Here is a 17,609-nt window from a genome sequence, read left to right on the forward strand (position 1 = left end):
TTTGAAACCAGTGCGAATTCCTGCACTACAGGCAAAAGGCTGCTGTTTTTCACGCTGCAGGACCAACAACAAACCGCAGTGCGTTCCACGGTGTAATAATAATCCCCTGTGCGACCCATTATACATCTGCCGTTGGCTGCCCGCTTTGCTTCGGAACACATGGCAGTTTCTTTGTCACTGTGGTGCTAGAGGCGTGGGCCTTTTTCTAATAACTCCAATCGATTTCAGTTCAAAGCGCTGTGACCTATTGGTTGTGCTTGCAGTTCTTGGCAAAGTAGAGGTTGCTGTTTTACTGCTTTTCGAAGCGCACTGTGACGACATAAAACGAGCGTTTTTTATAAAAAACTGAGTGGTCAATTGATGTTTAGTTTTGTTTCCGTCTTAACTTTTGTGCTTGAATCAAATTGTTCTGACAGAGGTTTTTTCAAATGTCGTGATGTAACGAGCAAAGCATTCTGATCGCAATCATAATTTTAAAGCAGGTGTCTTGATGCCCTTGTGTTAGTAATGGGCAGAATATGTGAAGATAATTTTATTTCACCTCAAGGGAGCAGAAAGCCAGTCGATAAGAAGACGGGTAGGCGCTATAATGTCGATGGAGCGGCTCGTGCCATGATTAATTCATGTGGAGACACCGTTATTCTGACGAAAGACACAGGTCCGCAATCCTTGTACGTCATAAATTTGAGAACAGACAGACGTTCATTTACTTTCAGGCTAACAACGCTTTTATAAAGATGGGGTGTTGTTTGCAAAATGCTTAGATACTGCCTTCCAGATAAGCGGGAACGTCACTTTAGTTTCTGATTGTCAGAAATTTATGTGGAATTGTTTGGAAAACAGTGGCATTTCTGCCTTTCTCAAATACATGTCTTTATGGGCGTATCGACTGTAGCGTCGTTGACCAGATGGCTAATGTTACAAAATCTACCGTGCAATTAGCAAATGAGCTGTGGTGAACGAAAGAACAGTTGTTGTCAACTGCTACAAGTGCGTAACAAATAGACTAAAAGCGTAAGACACCAAATATGTTCTGCCGAGTTCCGAGGTTGGGGGTTGATCTTTGGTTGTTTAACTTGAGGTATTGAATGGTTTCTACTGTGATCACCCACGGCAAACTGTAACAATTAGGGTCTAATGACCGCAGTATTTTGTATGTGTCATTAAAAAGTCTCTTGAAAGAACGCGGTGTAATTAAGAATGGGTCGGAGTTAATGAAGTCATTTCGTTACTTCAATTCTGTTTGCGGTACCGAAGTGGATTTGCTGCGGATTACGCAGCGAGCACTTCCAGTTTAAAAAAAACCTTTCACGCGCCAGCTAAGAAGCTTAACTGAGGTTTCCGCCCCCCTCTGTGTATAGTGTGTGTTTGACCAACAATTGCGGTTTTAGGCGCCATGTTTGTTGAACAAGCATAAAATTAATGGTGTGAAGAGTAGACAGGTGCAAGTTCGAAACGTTTCTCGCCTTAGTGGGACACACAAAAGCTTTTTACTCTGTGAAACATCTGGCAGAAGTCTCATCATCTTAGCATGAGCACGTAATTGGCGTTTTTGAAAGTTTCGCATATAGTTTGTCAAACTTTTGGAATACCTTTTTTTACATAAATCGCGTTTCTCAAGTTATGGAACTCTTCTGATAAATTTTACCGTGAGCACCATGTACAGTATTTTATATTTTTTTTTAGACATCGTTTCGATTTATCCATCATCGACCGCATTCACTCCCCTTCGCTTGCGTCACGAAAGATTCTGGGACAAAATTGAGCAAACCGCTCTTTTCCTAGCATCACAACGCAGTGACGTAGATCCGCGTTTAGCGTTTTAAATATGGACATGATTACGGTTCGCCCCTGATTAACCGAGCATAAATGCTTGATTGTACGCAAAGGCAATGGAAATGTCATGACAGATAGAAACGGAAATAAATGCATTGCATCAAAAAATTTAAATATTGCTCGTATTGTGCGTTTCATGGAGTGTCAGACGAGTGGAATATCGTAACACGTTCAAAATGATCGTGTTGATTTTGGATTGCACAATTCCAGCGCCTATTTGATGGCATCTAAAGGCGTTTGTAACGCTGACAACTTCCCTATTTACGGAAAACAGACACCTTTATATTAGAGATACTTATCTTCAAGGTATATGGCCTCTGGTTCTAGCAAAAGGCCGTCGCAGCCATATCACTTGCAAAAATACGGCGCGTTCTGATTTCCGATAAACACATCGGAAATTTGAAACCGACATAAAACGCGTCAGTGAATGCGAGTCTGTGGTCAGAGCATTCTGTTAGTCATCTACAGTGCACAATGGAGCGTTTAAACAGACTGGCGAGTCATTTTAGCACTCCAGTTACAGTCGGCATCGTTTGGTCGACCCAGGCACGTCAGTTAGTCATTTTAAAGGTACTGTAACTCAAGCTACTGAACCAGACATTAAACCTACCGCGTTCTCCAAGTCCTTTCCTTTTATGGGAGCCATGGCTACCCTTGCGTGGGGAAGCACCTAACACGTGGCCGCCTCGTCGAGAGCAGTAATTGATCGTGACGTCATGAACTACGAAAGCCAAGCAGAGAAAAAGAATATCCGGCTTCCTTGTCAGTAGCCCGGGATGTTGGTTCGGCTCGAGCGTGTAGATTACCTTGCCCTTCCTTGTTTGTATTGTTTGTGCAAAGGCACTCAGCCCAAACAGCCTTTGTTTGTGAAGATGTGGTGTTTCGGGTTTTAAAGGGTTAGACAGAACAGAAAGAGATAAACGCCCAGGTTCGTACGGGCAAGGATCATTGTAACAACTGTATTAACACTATGACACCAACTATGTAGCTTTTTTGTCTATTTAAACATGAGTTTCTATTGAGTTGTCAACTTCAAACGAGTTTTGGTAACACCTGTTAAGTGGTAAAATTACCCGTGTTGGCTACAATTCTATCCGACATCGACACCCGCTAGATAACCTGCCGCTAATCATCGCAAATGGGCAAAATTGATCTTTTCCACGTCAGCTATTGTCCTATGTCTGGACACGGCCTCGCCAGTCTTTCATGTCGCCGTCAACGTCGAGAATGACTGTCTTGAAACCTCGCTTTTAACCCGAGCCCGGAAGACACTCCACGACAGTCAGCTATTGCATTTGCATGTGGCCCAGCCGTCATTATTGTCCAAGTCAATCAGGTTTATCTATTATTCAAAAATGATTTTGAGATTGATCAATGTTTTGCATCAAGTGTCAGACAAACGTTTACTGATGCGTGTCACCTAGCAAAATGACCGCATAGGGTCGGGAATTGTTGGCAGGAAGTTTTGCGAGTAAGGAAAAACGAAACCGCAACTGTCAAACGCATTATCGTTGGCTTCGATACAGAAACCAGGGGTTCTAGCAGCAGAAGGTCTTGGTGCGCAGATTAAAAAAGCTCGTATCCTACAGTAAGCAATAGAACGGCGACTTTTCAGAAAGGTCGGCCTGTGAGGATACGAGGCGACCTGGTTTTCCGCGTGGCATGGCTGGCAGACTTCCTTTCTTTTATCCATTGCATATATTTTTAGAGGCGTAGGGTCGAAATTTCCATTACGGCAGATACGCACAATGGTGGCTCATCAGGATTCGGTTTCAATGCTCGTGTCAGCTTCTGTCGTTGTGAAGGGCTAACCAAATGGCAGTCAGACTGATCTATTGAAACATGATGGCAAGAAAGGAAAAACGACCGTTTAACACTGCTTGGCAACCATTTGCTTATCGTGGCAGTGCACCACGTACAGCAATGTGTTAGAACAGAGGAACAAGCAGGCTGTTTTGGGCAAAACTGCGGTCACTCGTTATTTGGTCAGAGGTAATAACTTAATGGTTACAATATAAGATTCGTCTCACATGTATAGTGTATCCGCCATAAAATCGACAGTGCCAGGTCTTATTATCCAAACAAAACGTCATAATATCCAATCAATTGGGTTTCTGGGTGAGGTAATTGAGAGGCAATGGAGCGCGTTGACAACCACACTACCCAGTTCCGATGTAATTGCACGTGAATAGTCAGTGTTAGTTTCGCAATGGTAGAAGGTCATCCACAGTTGGACCCCGTGACGCATTTGCCGCTCGAAAAGGAAAAGTAAACGCGACCCCAGTGTCTGTCGTTTTGGTCCACGAGGCCGGATAAATAAACAAAGGTGCTTTCAACCTTCGCGGTTCTGTTCGTTAAGCGTTTCTCTCACAACCGATGACGTCAATTTCCTTGCGGAAATGGGCACTGAACGTTGAGTGTGTAAGTGAAAATTCATATTCTGCTTTTTCCTTTGTTTTATGTTGAGGTAGTTTCAAGGTCTAGTGGTGGTTTCACAAACAATGTTTAAAACAAATAAATGCATTCCCGCGTGTTTAAACATTATTTTTTCAAGGACTTGTCATCTATAGTTTGTCATTGCCGAACGTTTGCTTCGAAAGCGCCAGTTTTTGCAACCACCAAAATATGTGATTCAGAGTATGAAATGACAACACTTTGGTCTGCCCCACTAACAGGAGGGGTGAACGACGTGCGATGAGTTTAAAACGCGAACCCGAGGCGTCACAGGCAGAAATAAATAATTACTTCGTCCGTTAACTATACAGCGGGGGCAACCTATTAGGTGACAATCAAAAAATGTCAGAGGAAGTTTGATGAGTTAACTTTACGCTCGTTAGCTTAACGTTTGGGCATATCTAACCCTTTATTTATTTATTTAGAATCAGTGCAAACGATTTTACGCATGCGTTGCGATTTGTTTGCTATTTTCAGATTGCGTTGCCAGCGCGACGCAAAAGACGTTTAATAGTCATTATTGTGGATCTAAATTAGAAGCAGCGTCGCCTTTGTTTGTCTTCGCCTTGTCTGCTGGGATTGTGATCAAAAGCGACAGTCTGCATTAGCACTGCAGTGCTGTTGAGCTACTTTATTGGTTTATGCATCCAAGACAAGTGACAGGCAACAGCGCGCCGCCGCTGTACGGGCTCTTTATAAATGGAAGCCCCGCGCGCTTGTTTGTGAAAGGAAACATGCAGTTTCAGTGGAGACGAGCCATGCAGGATGCAGGCAGGCGCCATGGGATTCCACCAAATTAACACCAGCCGCAAAATTTCCTGCTGATTGTTGTAGTGAGGATGGCGCAACATAGTCGTATCACCAGCAGTCAACTAAAAGACTCGCTGACGGGGCTTGATATCCTATCATCAGGATTGTCGTGGTCAGCATTTCTTGTTTTGATTGTCGCAATTATTGTGTTGGCACTTCTTGGACCGCCATCTGAAAGGCGGTTGTGACATTCACTGCTATCAGCTTTGGTAGCAGTTATATAGAAGAAGGAAAATTCAGCTGTTGTCGGTAGGAAAAATATTTCACTTAAATGTAAATATAACAGGGAGTTATCATAAAGATTAGGTTCTTAAACGGCGTTTATTATGAGGTTTGTTGCACTAAGGGCAGTTTTTTGCTATTTGTAGCGGCGGGCGTGATATCTGTCACAATGTCGATTACAGGCAGATATGCAAATTCTTCGAGGCGCAACAATAAGCACAAACCGATTTAAAAGCGAAGCATGCCCGACAAAGATCCCAAAATAACCCCCACCAGTGCATAATTGCCGAACTTTCGCATTGATGAATGGGCCTCACTGTCAGTTATCTCTATATTTGCCTGTAATACGATATGCGAGGCCAATCAGTTTTGAACAGTTGCTGACGCAGAGAGATGGTGGTGCACCATCACGGAGAGGAAGCAGTGACAATTTAAGAGTTGCACACTGACGCGCAGAAGGCCATGTGTGGGTAACAGATAAGCTATTATCTGTTGGTAAATGCCACGTTGACTGTGAATGTCGAATGCTTTAAAATAATATAAGGTCAGCTTTTTACGGGTATTAGTCAGTTTTCTCACTGACAGCACAGGGTGTAAAGCGGTCTTTCACCCACGTGCCGTCCATTTGTGTTCAGTCGCATTAATTGCAACGGGAAGTTGTGCGTCACTGCGGAAGCAACACCACTTTGCCTTTTGTGGCCTGTACTTTGCCATCGATATGTTCCAGATTAATGGCCCAAGCGGTGAGAAAGACAGGGTTGGACAAAGTCCGTCGCGAGGCCTCTCGCAATTGCGGGAAGATCTCAAAGTAATGGGCAGGTGTGCCTGGATGTGCCGCAGACGTCGTTGCAATAGCCTCCGGGCCGCATTTCCCAGACTGTGGAACCTCAACGACCAAACGCTATCGGGCGCGAGTTACTTGCTGAGTTATTGTTTTGACAGACGATATAGGATTTCAATTGACGGCCAAATAGGCTGTTCACGCATGCAGTATAGACAAAAAGCCTATGGTGGTTTTAAGATTCCTCGTATTATCTCCAAACTGCTGGGTCAAACTGAGCTAACATTGAGTTTCGGTATATTTGAATCAAATTTAATTTTGCATGTTTTTGTACAGATAACAACGAAACTTTAGAGTAGGTCTTTGTGTGTGGTTGGAAAGAAGCAATACTGTGCGACAACCATGCCTAACGCCGTCCAACGCATGGCCAGACGCCTCATAAAGCGATTACAGCGTGTGGCGTCATCAACATCGTCTCAGCCGGTCGCCAAGAGTGACGTCACTGGCGACGACACAATGACGACAGAATCGTATGGAAATCCTGTTCGAGGTGAGGTTCTTGATTTTATCACATTGTAGGTTCTGTAAACCGCCAAGGAAATGCGCGGTGAAAGTGCCTCTGGTGTCAGTGCAGTTGCCACCGTTTTCCGCATGATCTGATCATTGCAGCCAATTCAAACACGCCGACGCCAAGATAACCAAAAGCGCGACAGCCGAAGAACATTTGCCAAGCGCTGATGTCATTAATTGCCACTAGCTTTTGTGTAATTAATGGCGTAGTTGCTTTCACGGCGGAAATGCACTCGAGGTGAATAGTGCTTAATTGTTGACAATTACACCCCGCACGAATGTCCCCCACGTTCCCAGACAAAACGGACCGATGCCCGCAGCTTACGTCACCGCTGACGTCATACTTGTACCAACACCATCAAATTCAATAACCCCGTTATAATTTGCTTAAAATTGAGGTGGATGCAACCTGCCGTTCGTACAAAACTAATTGGGATTGGTATAATTTGATATTGAGTAAAAACCTGCGTAAAGAACTTACACAAAACGTATGCTATGTCACTATTCTGCACTTGCAAAGACAGTTTTTGTGAGTTTTATTTTAAATCTTGTTGTTCGATCGATGCAATCAATAATTTCGTATTACATGCGCAAATACATCTGTCTGTTTATTTGAGTTTGTGCCTTTCTTCTGTGAACCGGAAAGCTATTGTAAAATATATTGGATTTTATTGACACAAACCAAATATATTTGTTGCTCTTTGATTGGTTTTTGCTGGGCGAGACACAACCATATTCCCCACTATAGGTTTTGTCAGGCATTTCGATTCCGTGTCAAATTTATCATTGGAAATAACCTCACTTACGTGCATATCGGTTGGTGTACTTTTGAAAGCAAAGTCAACCGATTTGTTTGTCAACAAACAAACCGCGATTGGTGTAGTTGTTATCTATGTGCCATGTGGCATAATGAAACTCGTTTAATATGATTATCTGCGTCATAATCGTTTCATCTGTAAGCATCCCATATTTTATTACCAGACGATTCAACAAAAAACGAACAAATCAACCATCAAATCACTATCGAAACAGAAGACCCATTCTACAGTCTGGACACGCTCGAGTGCGTCGATGACACCGAAGATGACGTCATGCGCGAATTGGAGACACTGAAGACTTTGCGTATCGAGGAAGCACTAGAAGAGTCCAAAAAAATTCAAGAAACATTCCGCGAAACGAGAAGCACGGTTAGTTGTGTTCAATTTTTCTATCAGCCGTCGTAAAAAAATCAAATAACGCCACACAAATGGGGCCTCGGATCCAAATGCCAACGCCGTATAATCATAAAAGGTCAAATTTCATGCCTGTACATGTTGCAGCCGACGGGGTAACAATCGATACAAACAACACGCAATTTTGCTGGTTGCTCGCTTTATTGTTAAACGTCATTGTTGAAATGAGCTTGCTGTCATGAATGAGCAAGCCATAACATACGGCGAAAACCCGTATGCAGCGCCGAGGCTTGCTACCTCTGAATAAGCTGAATACCAATGTGGTAAATTGACCTTTACCGACTGAATGGCTGTTACTGTCTTACCTGTCCTTTTGCCGATGTTGCTTATTCCAAGGAGCTTTCTCACAACCGTTAATTAAACTGGTGCTTTGGTTTTCGATAACATGCATAATTTTGTCGTGTTTTGTGCAACGAATGCGGGGTAACGTATGAGGGGAATAAGAAGGTAAACATGCCGTTTTGTTGCATTTGTTCCAATAAAAGACATCCTCTTTTGCTTCACAAGAAGATGCATTGTTTTGCACAACAATTTTAAGAGAAGTCTTGTTTTTTTGTCATTTGTCTTCGCTTAATTCAATCGAACTACCCACAGAGCGCCTGGCGAATTTTAATTAGTTTTTGAATATCGATTCGGTTTGGCACAAGTTGCATTAGCGGACCCCCCTGTTGCGTCGACAGATGCCTTAAAAAAGTTTTTATGGTTTTAATGACGAGTGGCAGCAGATGTGCGCAAAAAACAGTTTTGATTGTTATTTGCATCAAAATGGGTACAACAAGGTATTTCAACCTTTATTTTAAAAAGGTAAACTTTATCATATAACTGTTAGCATTTTGCACAAGTTCACTTTCCTTTTGAAATACTTTTGAAAACAAAAGTTTCGAAAAGCAATAGAAATGTATTATTTTTTTTAACTCTTCACATGTTCATGAATGTGACTGGAGTTTTCCTTACGACATGAAATAAAATAGGCAATGCTCAATGCGCACGCGGCAAAATGGCCCTTTGACAGCAGGATAAGGATTTTTTTCCAACGGGCTCACGGCACAGAGGTAGCTGAATCCCATAGGAGCGAGTTAGGGTCTGAAAGGTTCGACATGAATAATTCAAGCCCTTGGGACTTGGATAAGTTACACGTGCGTCATATAATTAGGCTGATAACTTCTGGCCATTGTTCAGCGATACCAACCTATATGGGACGTGTATTGTAATTTCATACATGCTTCTTGGACTCCAATTATGCTGTTTAGAACTGTAGTATGTCTATAGTTGCTCCTCTCTCGCTTGACTAGTTTTTTAGATAGAAAGTTAACTAAGAATTGCGTCTACGCGAAAACTTTGCTTTAGTCACCTGGGTGCGATATGCAGTGAAACGTTTTTAAGTGACAATGGCCGTATGAAAGAGTAGTAGACGTAACAATTAACTTGGTTTCAGATAAAGATATATTATCAAAATGTTTCGTTTTGAATCAAACGATTTTTTGTTTGTTTCGAGCAATTAAACCTGATTCTCACTTCCTATTGTTTTCTTCAACAGAGCAGCATCAAGCGCCTAATGAAAGAACTCCGCACTCTGCTAAAAGCCAGCGAAGAGAGCGAAGGAACATTTGAAGTGGAACCCTGTGGAAACGGGAACTCTGATGAGCCGGGAAGCGACCTCCAAGAATGGGAAGTCCGCTTCTACAAGTTCGACGAATCTTCACAACTCTGGCAATCCATGCAGGAATTCGGTGTAGAATGCGTTACTTTCCGCATCACTTTCCCGACTGATTTTCCATTTTCACCCCCTTTCGTGCGCTTGGTCAGCCCCTACATCGAGAACGGTTTTGTCATGAACGGTGGAGCCATCTGCCTCGAAATCCTCACCCACCAGGGCTGGTCCAGCGCCTACACCGTGGAGGCGCTTCTCGTTCAAGTCGCGGCTTCCCTATCGCACGGTGGCGCTGTTATTAGCAAGCACCAAAAGCGCAAACAGCACAAACTCACGAAAAAGCGCGCCGAGGTCGAATTTAGGCGCATTGTGAAAATCCACAGCAAATACGGATGGGTGAAGCTTGAAAAAGGAGAAGGTTGAGAATTGCTGCCGGTTCAGCTTTTTTTTATGACTATTTCAATTGAAAAGCGCAACAGGAAGGGATTTTGTAAAAAAACAAGCGCTTCAAGCGATACCGATGAAATCGTTGTAGCCAAATACTTTGTCAGTTGTATCCCATGTACGGATGCAACCTTAGCATCCCCTTAATGCGACCCATTCTATTTTCGTACTATTTATTTTACACACTGTGCGCCGTCGACGTCGCACTACGAGTCGCTCCCACGCTGCAAACAATGCACCATTGCCACATACTTACATTCCACCAACCGTTCAACTTTCAAGAGACAGTAAATATTCAAACATTGATAGAAATAGTGTCTACATATAACCTGTGATTGTAATATCTCTGCACCATGCAAGCGTGAACCTTCCGTTTTATCAAAATGCAGTAAAAAATCTATTTATGTGAGGTTTGTCACCAGCAAGGTGTGGACAATTTCACCTAATATTGATGACACTTTGTACAATTTATTGAAGCGCTTTGCATTCTCTCAATTTTCCCTTCTGACTTGCTTTGTTACGTTTGTTGTGCGAGTGCTAAGTGTTTCTGATACGATTGTGTAGATGCTTATCGTTATAACGAAACAATGTTTCAACGCGTTTATCAAACTTTTGTTTTCCTTGAAGAATCAAGTTAGGAAGGTTTATTTTTTTTAGTAGGTAAATCAGACTGAGTTTCGTGGCAGACGCACGGAATTACTTTTACAAAGAAGTAAATTACAAGGTCACCAAGTTTTATTAACTTTTTATAATAGTTTCTCTGCTGCTCGGTGCATGATAACACGACGACATCTAGCGGTTAATTTTGGTTCGATTACAAAAAGGTCTGCAGTTTTTTACGTTAAATTCATTGCCTTGCCACAGTAGGTTGTATTAAAACTTTGTTTGTATTGAAAAAGTTAATGTTTGTGTGATAAAATACTGGTTCACGTCTAATGATGTATGTTTGATCCAACACCACAGTCAGAAGCATGTGCAGATATAGTTTTGTGTGCAGACAAGTTTGTATGATTTATTTAGATGAATTTTTTCACATAGTTTTCTTCCACTTTGGCCACATGTGTAATACACCGCTAAAAGGGCCATGCAATACAACCAATTTATGGCGTACCAAGGTTAAATTTCTTCCGTCTTATAATATGTATCGAGAGCTGCGCATATTTTGTTCATTGAAGGTCCATAGGTAGTACTAAGTATTACACAATCCCATAGCCATCATATTCGCACATTTACTGTTGTTGCAGTGAGAGGTTAGAGATTTGGAGACTGGAGATTTTTATTTGAGCAAAGCGAAACTTCAACGCGTTATCGTCAGATTTGAAACGCGGCCTCAAACACCAACAGGATCAAAACTAACATTACCATGACTGCCAATAAATAAATTGTAAAGAGTGCCGTTTCTATCCAAGCTACTAACTTTTTAACTGGATGGTAGTCCAATAAATGCTTATCTGTGGGAAGTATAGATATATTGTTTACGTTTCGCCGGAGACAAACGACGACTGGAGACACCCTTAATATTCACTGACTTAATTGCCAGTTAAGAGTTATTTATGTGGATAATTTTATCGATAATCAACAGAACAAAAGCAAAGGTAGACAAAATCCTTTACAACAATGTTAATAATGTAGTAATAGTTATTGTAATATCGTAGGCCAACCGGACTCCGATGCCATGAGTGTTGGTATCTCTTGTATTGTGAGACTCCACCTCAACGTCATAACAAAACAACAACAAAAATAAAAAAACATCCCTAAAACCTCTTTGGAAAGGTCCATGGCTTTTGGTCACCACGTGGTTATGCCAATGAGCCCTAGTGAGCCACATCGGCGGCACCCCATTTCCTGTTAACCATCATTCGAACGTGTACCTCGCAGCATTTTTTAATATTGGTTTTTTCCCTGTTAATCCATCTCAGTCTTGTCCAACATGCACAGTAACTCGGCGTATTCCAACCATTACATTAAATTGTACATAAAATCCAGCCTTTACGCTGGAAATCCTAACTTTACAGAAAACAATGCCGTTCGCGGGCCTTGATGCGCCGCACCGATTGCACTCCCTCTCGTGGGGCCTGAATCCAACCAGGGGGTGTGATGCTGCCTGGTCTCCGCATCTACAAGTAAATGTTCGGTCATTAGCAACGCGCATTCTTTATGCAATCAATTTGTGTTTTTCATGCCGTACCGCTCAAGCACCTAGAAAATTGCCACTAATATTGTGGCTGATTCAGCTGTGGCTGCAATGCCTGTAAACCTTATGATTTACACTTGATAAGTTTGCCGAGAGATTTACTGTAAACAGTATTTTGTTTGATTAACATATTTGGCTTGCAGAAATTAACATAATGAAATGTTGCGCAACGGACGAAACAAATAAAGCTTGCCTTGTGTTGAAATAGCCTTGCCTTGGTTCTACATATCATCAAATACCCCCTGTTTGGGGAAAACCTTATGCAGAAGTCACAAAATTTCAATAGCTTTATGACGGAACAAATACAAGTCGATTAAAGTTGAACATGATTTACTGCTCACGAAAACTAATGCGAACATAAAAATTGTACATTTAAAGTTTTCAAATGGCGACGCTACACAAACAAGTACAATCTAAGTTAAATCACTTTTACATACATTGCATGCGTATAAAACAAAATCATACAAAGAGAACTGGAATCATGATCACAAAGTACACAAATAACAGATACAAATATAAACGCAACTTGCTTGAAAGCTGCAAACTATAGTATAATGCAATAGAAAACAGCACAAATACACACTACAGTGGAATGCAACAAACTACATCTTTACATTCTTGTTCATATTAAACAAGTAATTTTAATAAACTGCACCTACCAACACGATTAAAGCCATTTTATAATCATTGAACTTAGAACAAACGTTATTTGGAACAAAAATGATTCATTGACAAATATTATATGACAAGATCCATGATAGATATGAAAGTTATGAGAGGGTAGAAATATATGGTACATAGCAAATTCAAGCTCCAACCATTTTTTACAATACAAGTTACACTTGGGCATTATTTTCAAGACCGGGCCTCCAAAATATGGCAAAAAATACAGCATACATAAATGACGAACGCAAATGACACAGAACTTGCAACCATGTAGCCTATCGGTAAAAACCTTGGCAAAGACAGCCAAAAGACAGGTGTATGCAGTCATATATTAGAAATATCAAATAGGGCCAACCTTATATAAGTAGATTTAAAACCATGAAAAAGCTATTCCTAAATACTTTGTGACGTCTTTTTTAGGATGCCCATAAAACACGCGCTTGTTCAAACCAACGTTTATTTGCATGAGGCGTTGGCTTTGCTATCGCCTGTGTTTTAGTTAAACAAACCTATTCTTCTTTAAAACTAATAATGGAGCAAAAAAAGTGCTGTAGAACAGTGGTTCTTAACCTGGGTTCGATGGGGACGCTTCAGGGGTTAGACTAAGGTCCAATGATTTACAGAAAATCATCATTTTTTTAGTCACATTTTTTTTTAAATTAATTGCAGAGAGTAACGTAGGCACGGGGAGGTTGGATTGCAACTGTAAACATGACAACTATTTGTACTCGCATGAGTTTAGATAGTAATTTCTGGGCAATTGCGTGAATTTAAAAAACGTTCGTAGTCACGGTTGAGGTGAACAATCAGCATATACATGACATCATTATGCTTCAGAAAAGGGCATTTAAAAACATATGTTTCGTGCAGTTATGCAATCAAAAAATATTCCCACGAGCTAAATAGAAATATAGATGTTAATGATGCAGGATTCTGAAAAGAGTAAAATAACATAGTTGCATGTAACTCACAAAAAAAATAAACCAAGCAACTCACGTTCATCTCTAGGTTGTTTATCAATGACTGATTTCTACAAAACAAGAACATACAGTTTTAGCACAAACTTGTGTTTCACCGGGAACCAAATGGGAAACCCAACAGAAATCTATTTTGGCAACCATTTGAGTACCCAATGGATCGACAAATGATTGTAAGGTGCCACAAAGTGTAAACCTGTGTGCCTGAATCTAAAAGCCAGCGCAGAAACCTTATACGTCACATTGACCTTTATGGCTCTTTTGCACATAATCCTAATTGTTATTATTTACAAATTGCAGGTGCAAAGTTTTTTATTATATTATTCCTATTTTGCATTGGTGACCTGCCCTACAAATCATGACCTCCCAATATCGTTCGCAGTCAGTCAGTTTATGGGTTGACCGAATTCAATATAATTCAATAAAATATCCCTATCCAGAGTTCACTATATCATCAATTCACTTTTTTATGAATGAAATATTACCAGTATATCAATGCCTTCTTCAGTCACATCCATTTGGGAGACCCTTAATTTTTTAATTTTACTCAAGCAGGTGGAAAGATGGACAGCCCCATCAATTCCAATGGCATTTTGTTCCAAGCCAACAAACTCCATCTTAACAAAAGTAAGCATTAAAAAAATATAAATCCATCGATAACTTTAGATCTGTGCTTTTTCACTTTTTCATATTACAACCCCAAAAACCAAATTGATCTAATCTGTGACCCAATTATAAAATTGCAGCAAACCATGTCACAGTGTTTTCTGAACAAAAATAATTCTCAAAGATCTGGTCAATCAAATAATCCCAGTAACTTAATTCACCTTAGATTCAAGCAATTGCTGACAAAGGTAATTTCATAAATATCATGCAGACAAATCTGTGAAACGTTGTATAACAAAAATCTCAAAGCTTTGCTTAGCGACCCCATGATTGTTATGACCCACAGGTTGAAAACCACAGCCTAGTGTGAAAAATCCATCACCCCCAAAAAAGCAGCAAACACTAATTGAAAGGTTTTTAAAATAATCTGAATCATGGTTTTTGGAATTGTTTACCTTTGACTTGCGACATTTAATGGCGTTGCAGAATACAGATACATCTGTTATGCCACAATTTTTCACATCCAAAAACATAAGTTCATGAATAAATAAAGATAACTGGTTGATTCCTTCATTACCAATATAGTTGCTGGGAAGAAGAAGTTTCTTTATCTAAAACAGAACATTCTATTGTATTGCAAATGGGGGTATATAACTTGATTTACACAAAACAATAAAAACTATCCTGAAGCCATTAATACAACAATGTACAAGTAAATCGCACCTTGGTCTGTTGTTGTAACATAGTTACAGTCAGAGGTTTCAAGTCGGTTATTCCACAACCCTCAAGAAACAACTCCTGTATGTAAAAAACACATTGTGCAAGAAGTTTCATTCCATCATTATCAATTGGGTTATTTGAAAGCTCAAGTCGTGTAAGCTAAAAAATAAAGTAAGCATTTTGTTTCATACATACATTAAGTGTTTGATACATAAATGTTGGTAAAGGCACAAATTAGGTCATTTTAATGATTGCAAATTATAATCCATGAGTTACTAAATTAACATCAAACATATTTTTTTTTTGGATTACCATGCATTCCTTCACCACAATAGAGTCAGTTAGTGGCCCCACGTTGAACACCTGGCAACTGTTTAACACCAAGGCATCAGTTTTATCTACACAAGTTGCCAATTCTTGTAAACCATCATCACAAATTGGATTGTAATGCAGGTTTAAACAATGCATCTGTAATTGCATAAGTCCTTTTTATAGTAATAAAGCAATTTATTTATCTTTTAACCTTATATAAAGCACTGGCATGTATGTTTGTCTCTTTTGAAAGGGTTTTCAAAACTTTTCGGGCCATGAAACACACCTGTGAATGTGTGTTTTTCTTGGACCACTAGTATGAAGTAACATTATTTTTTACACCTAATTGGTTTGAAAGGGAACAGACAGCACAAAATAAATAACTCAACAACTTTGATTTATACTGAACCCAAAACTTCACCCATTTTTGTCATGTCTTCACGGTCTCCAGTTTGCTTGTGTACAAATATACAAACCTTGGAATCTCTTTTCCTCATTTGTTCTGAAACTTTGCTCACATCTTTTAAGTTACACCATCCAAGGGTTAATTCATCACTTCTTCCAACATGTGGTAAAATATACTCAATCCATTCCTCTAGCGTTGGGCAGTTAAATATTTGGAGTGTATTAATCTGTCAAACACAACAAACAACAGTTACCAGGATTATTTACTGACAGTTACAGTCATCGTCAGTTAGTAGCTGAACTGGTAAATAATGGTAATACCAAATTTTAATAAAGTAGAAATAAAACATATTTTAACAGTCACCACAAGAAGTGTGTGATTATAATTACCTTGCACTGCAATACTTGTAATGTTGGCAATAAATGCTTGATCCATTTATCATTGACAATGTTAACAGAAAACACAGGCCGCTGAAACTTAGATAAAATCTTGGTAATAGCATGAATTGTGATGTTTGTGACATCATCATTCACATCAAATGAAAAGCAAGCAGGAATACTGCTGACCAATTTATTGACCAACTCATCAGAAACTTCCAATAAATCAACAAACCACTCCCTAAGTCCTGAAAAAAATTAATAAAAGTTATTTATTTTTTTTGTAAAAATTAATTTTTCACTAAGGCCCTGCCGATTCTATCCAAGCTGCTAACTTTTTAACTGGATGGTAGTCCAATAAATGCTTATCTGTGGGAAGTATAGATATATTGTTTACGTTTCGCCGGCGACAAACGACGACTGGAGACACCCTTAATATTCACTGACTGACTTAATTGCCAGTTAAGAGTTATTTATGTGGATAATTTTATCGATAATCAGCAGAATAAAAGCAAAGGTAGACAAAATCCTTTACAGCAATGTTAATAATGTAGTAATAGTTATTGTAATATCGTAGGCCAACCGGACTCCGATGCCATGCGTGTTGGTATCTCTTATATTGTGAGACTCCACCTCAACGTCATAACAAAACAACACAATCCCATCCTAAAACCTCTTTGGAAAGGTCCATGGCTTTTTGGTCACCACGTGGTTATGCCAATGGGCCCTAGTGAGCCACATCGGCTGCACCACATTTCCTGTTAACCATCATTTGAACGTGTACCTCGCAGCATTTTTTAATGTTGGTTTTTCCCTGTTAATCCATCTCAGTCTTGTCCAACATGCACAGTGACTCGGCGTATTCCAACCATTACATTAAATTGTAGATAAAATCCAGCCTTTTACGCTGGAAATCCTAACTTTACAGAAAACAATGCCGTTCGCGGGCCTTGATGCGCCGCACCGATTGCACTCCCTCTCGTGGGGCCTGAATCCAACCAGGGGGTGTGTTGCTGCCTGGTCTCCGCATCTACAAGTAAATGTTCGGTCATTAGCAACACGCATTCTTTATGCAATCAATTTGTGTTTTTCATGCCGTACCGCTCCTGCACCTAGAAAATTGCCACTAATTTTGTGGCTGATTCAGCTGTGGCTGCAATGCCTGTAAACCTTATGATTTACACTTGATAAGTTTGCCGAGAGATTTACTGTAAACAGTATTTTGTTTGATTAACATATTTGGCTTGCAGAAATTAACATCATTAAATGTTGCGCAACGGGCAAAACAAATAAAGCTTGCCTTGTGTTGAAATAGCCTTGCCTTGGTCCTACATATCATCAAATACCCCCT

General features: G+C 40.2%; 2 protein-coding genes across 2 annotated transcripts; one reads left to right on the plus strand and one right to left on the minus strand.

Annotated features, from left to right (window-relative positions):
* Positions 1-6,443: 6,443 nt before the first annotated feature.
* Positions 6,444-10,594, plus strand: LOC145906194 (ubiquitin-conjugating enzyme E2Q-like protein CG4502). The gene is made up of 3 exons (XM_082993613.1): positions 6,444-6,653; positions 7,655-7,860; positions 9,443-10,594. The coding sequence occupies exons 1-3, from the start codon at positions 6,506-6,508 to the stop codon at positions 9,977-9,979; spliced, it is 891 nt and encodes a 296-aa protein (XP_082849739.1). The 5' UTR covers positions 6,444-6,505; the 3' UTR covers positions 9,980-10,594.
* A 1,919-nt stretch (positions 10,595-12,513) lies between these two features.
* On the minus strand, positions 12,514-17,310 carry LOC145907189 (ribonuclease inhibitor-like). Its single transcript, XM_082994621.1, has 9 exons — positions 17,223-17,310; positions 16,271-16,506; positions 15,952-16,107; positions 15,476-15,631; positions 15,167-15,322; positions 14,899-15,054; positions 14,323-14,454; positions 13,857-13,890; positions 12,514-13,793 (listed from the first exon to the last, which is right to left on the minus strand). The coding sequence occupies exons 1-9, from the start codon at positions 17,308-17,310 to the stop codon at positions 13,759-13,761; spliced, it is 1,149 nt and encodes a 382-aa protein (XP_082850747.1). The 3' UTR covers positions 12,514-13,758.
* Between the last annotated feature and the right edge of the window lie 299 nt (positions 17,311-17,609).

This window comes from Ascidia mentula, chromosome 6 (assembly GCF_947561715.1).
Source record: "Ascidia mentula chromosome 6, kaAscMent1.1, whole genome shotgun sequence".
In the NCBI taxonomy this organism is placed as follows: domain Eukaryota; kingdom Metazoa; phylum Chordata; class Ascidiacea; order Phlebobranchia; family Ascidiidae; genus Ascidia; species Ascidia mentula.

Excerpts from the sequence above, each read along its gene's own strand:
- LOC145906194 (XM_082993613.1), top strand. The coding sequence starts at position 6,506 with ATGCCTAACGCCGTCCAACGCATGGCCAGACGCCTCATAAAGCGATTA. Across the intron at positions 6,654-7,654 it reads GTATGGAAATCCTGTTCGAG|ACGATTCAACAAAAAACGAA; the intron begins GTGAGGTTCTTG and ends TTTTATTACCAG. Across the intron at positions 7,861-9,442 it reads TCCGCGAAACGAGAAGCACG|AGCAGCATCAAGCGCCTAAT; the intron begins GTTAGTTGTGTT and ends TTTCTTCAACAG.
- LOC145907189 (XM_082994621.1), bottom strand. The coding sequence starts at position 17,310 with ATGACCGAACATTTACTTGTAGATGCGGAGACCAGGCAGCAACACACC. Across the intron at positions 15,632-15,951 it reads TGAGGAAAAGAGATTCCAAG|ATGCATTGTTTAAACCTGCA; the intron begins GTTTGTATATTT and ends ATGCAATTACAG. Across the intron at positions 14,455-14,898 it reads TTAAATGTCGCAAGTCAAAG|ATGGAGTTTGTTGGCTTGGA; the intron begins GTAAACAATTCC and ends ACTTTTGTTAAG.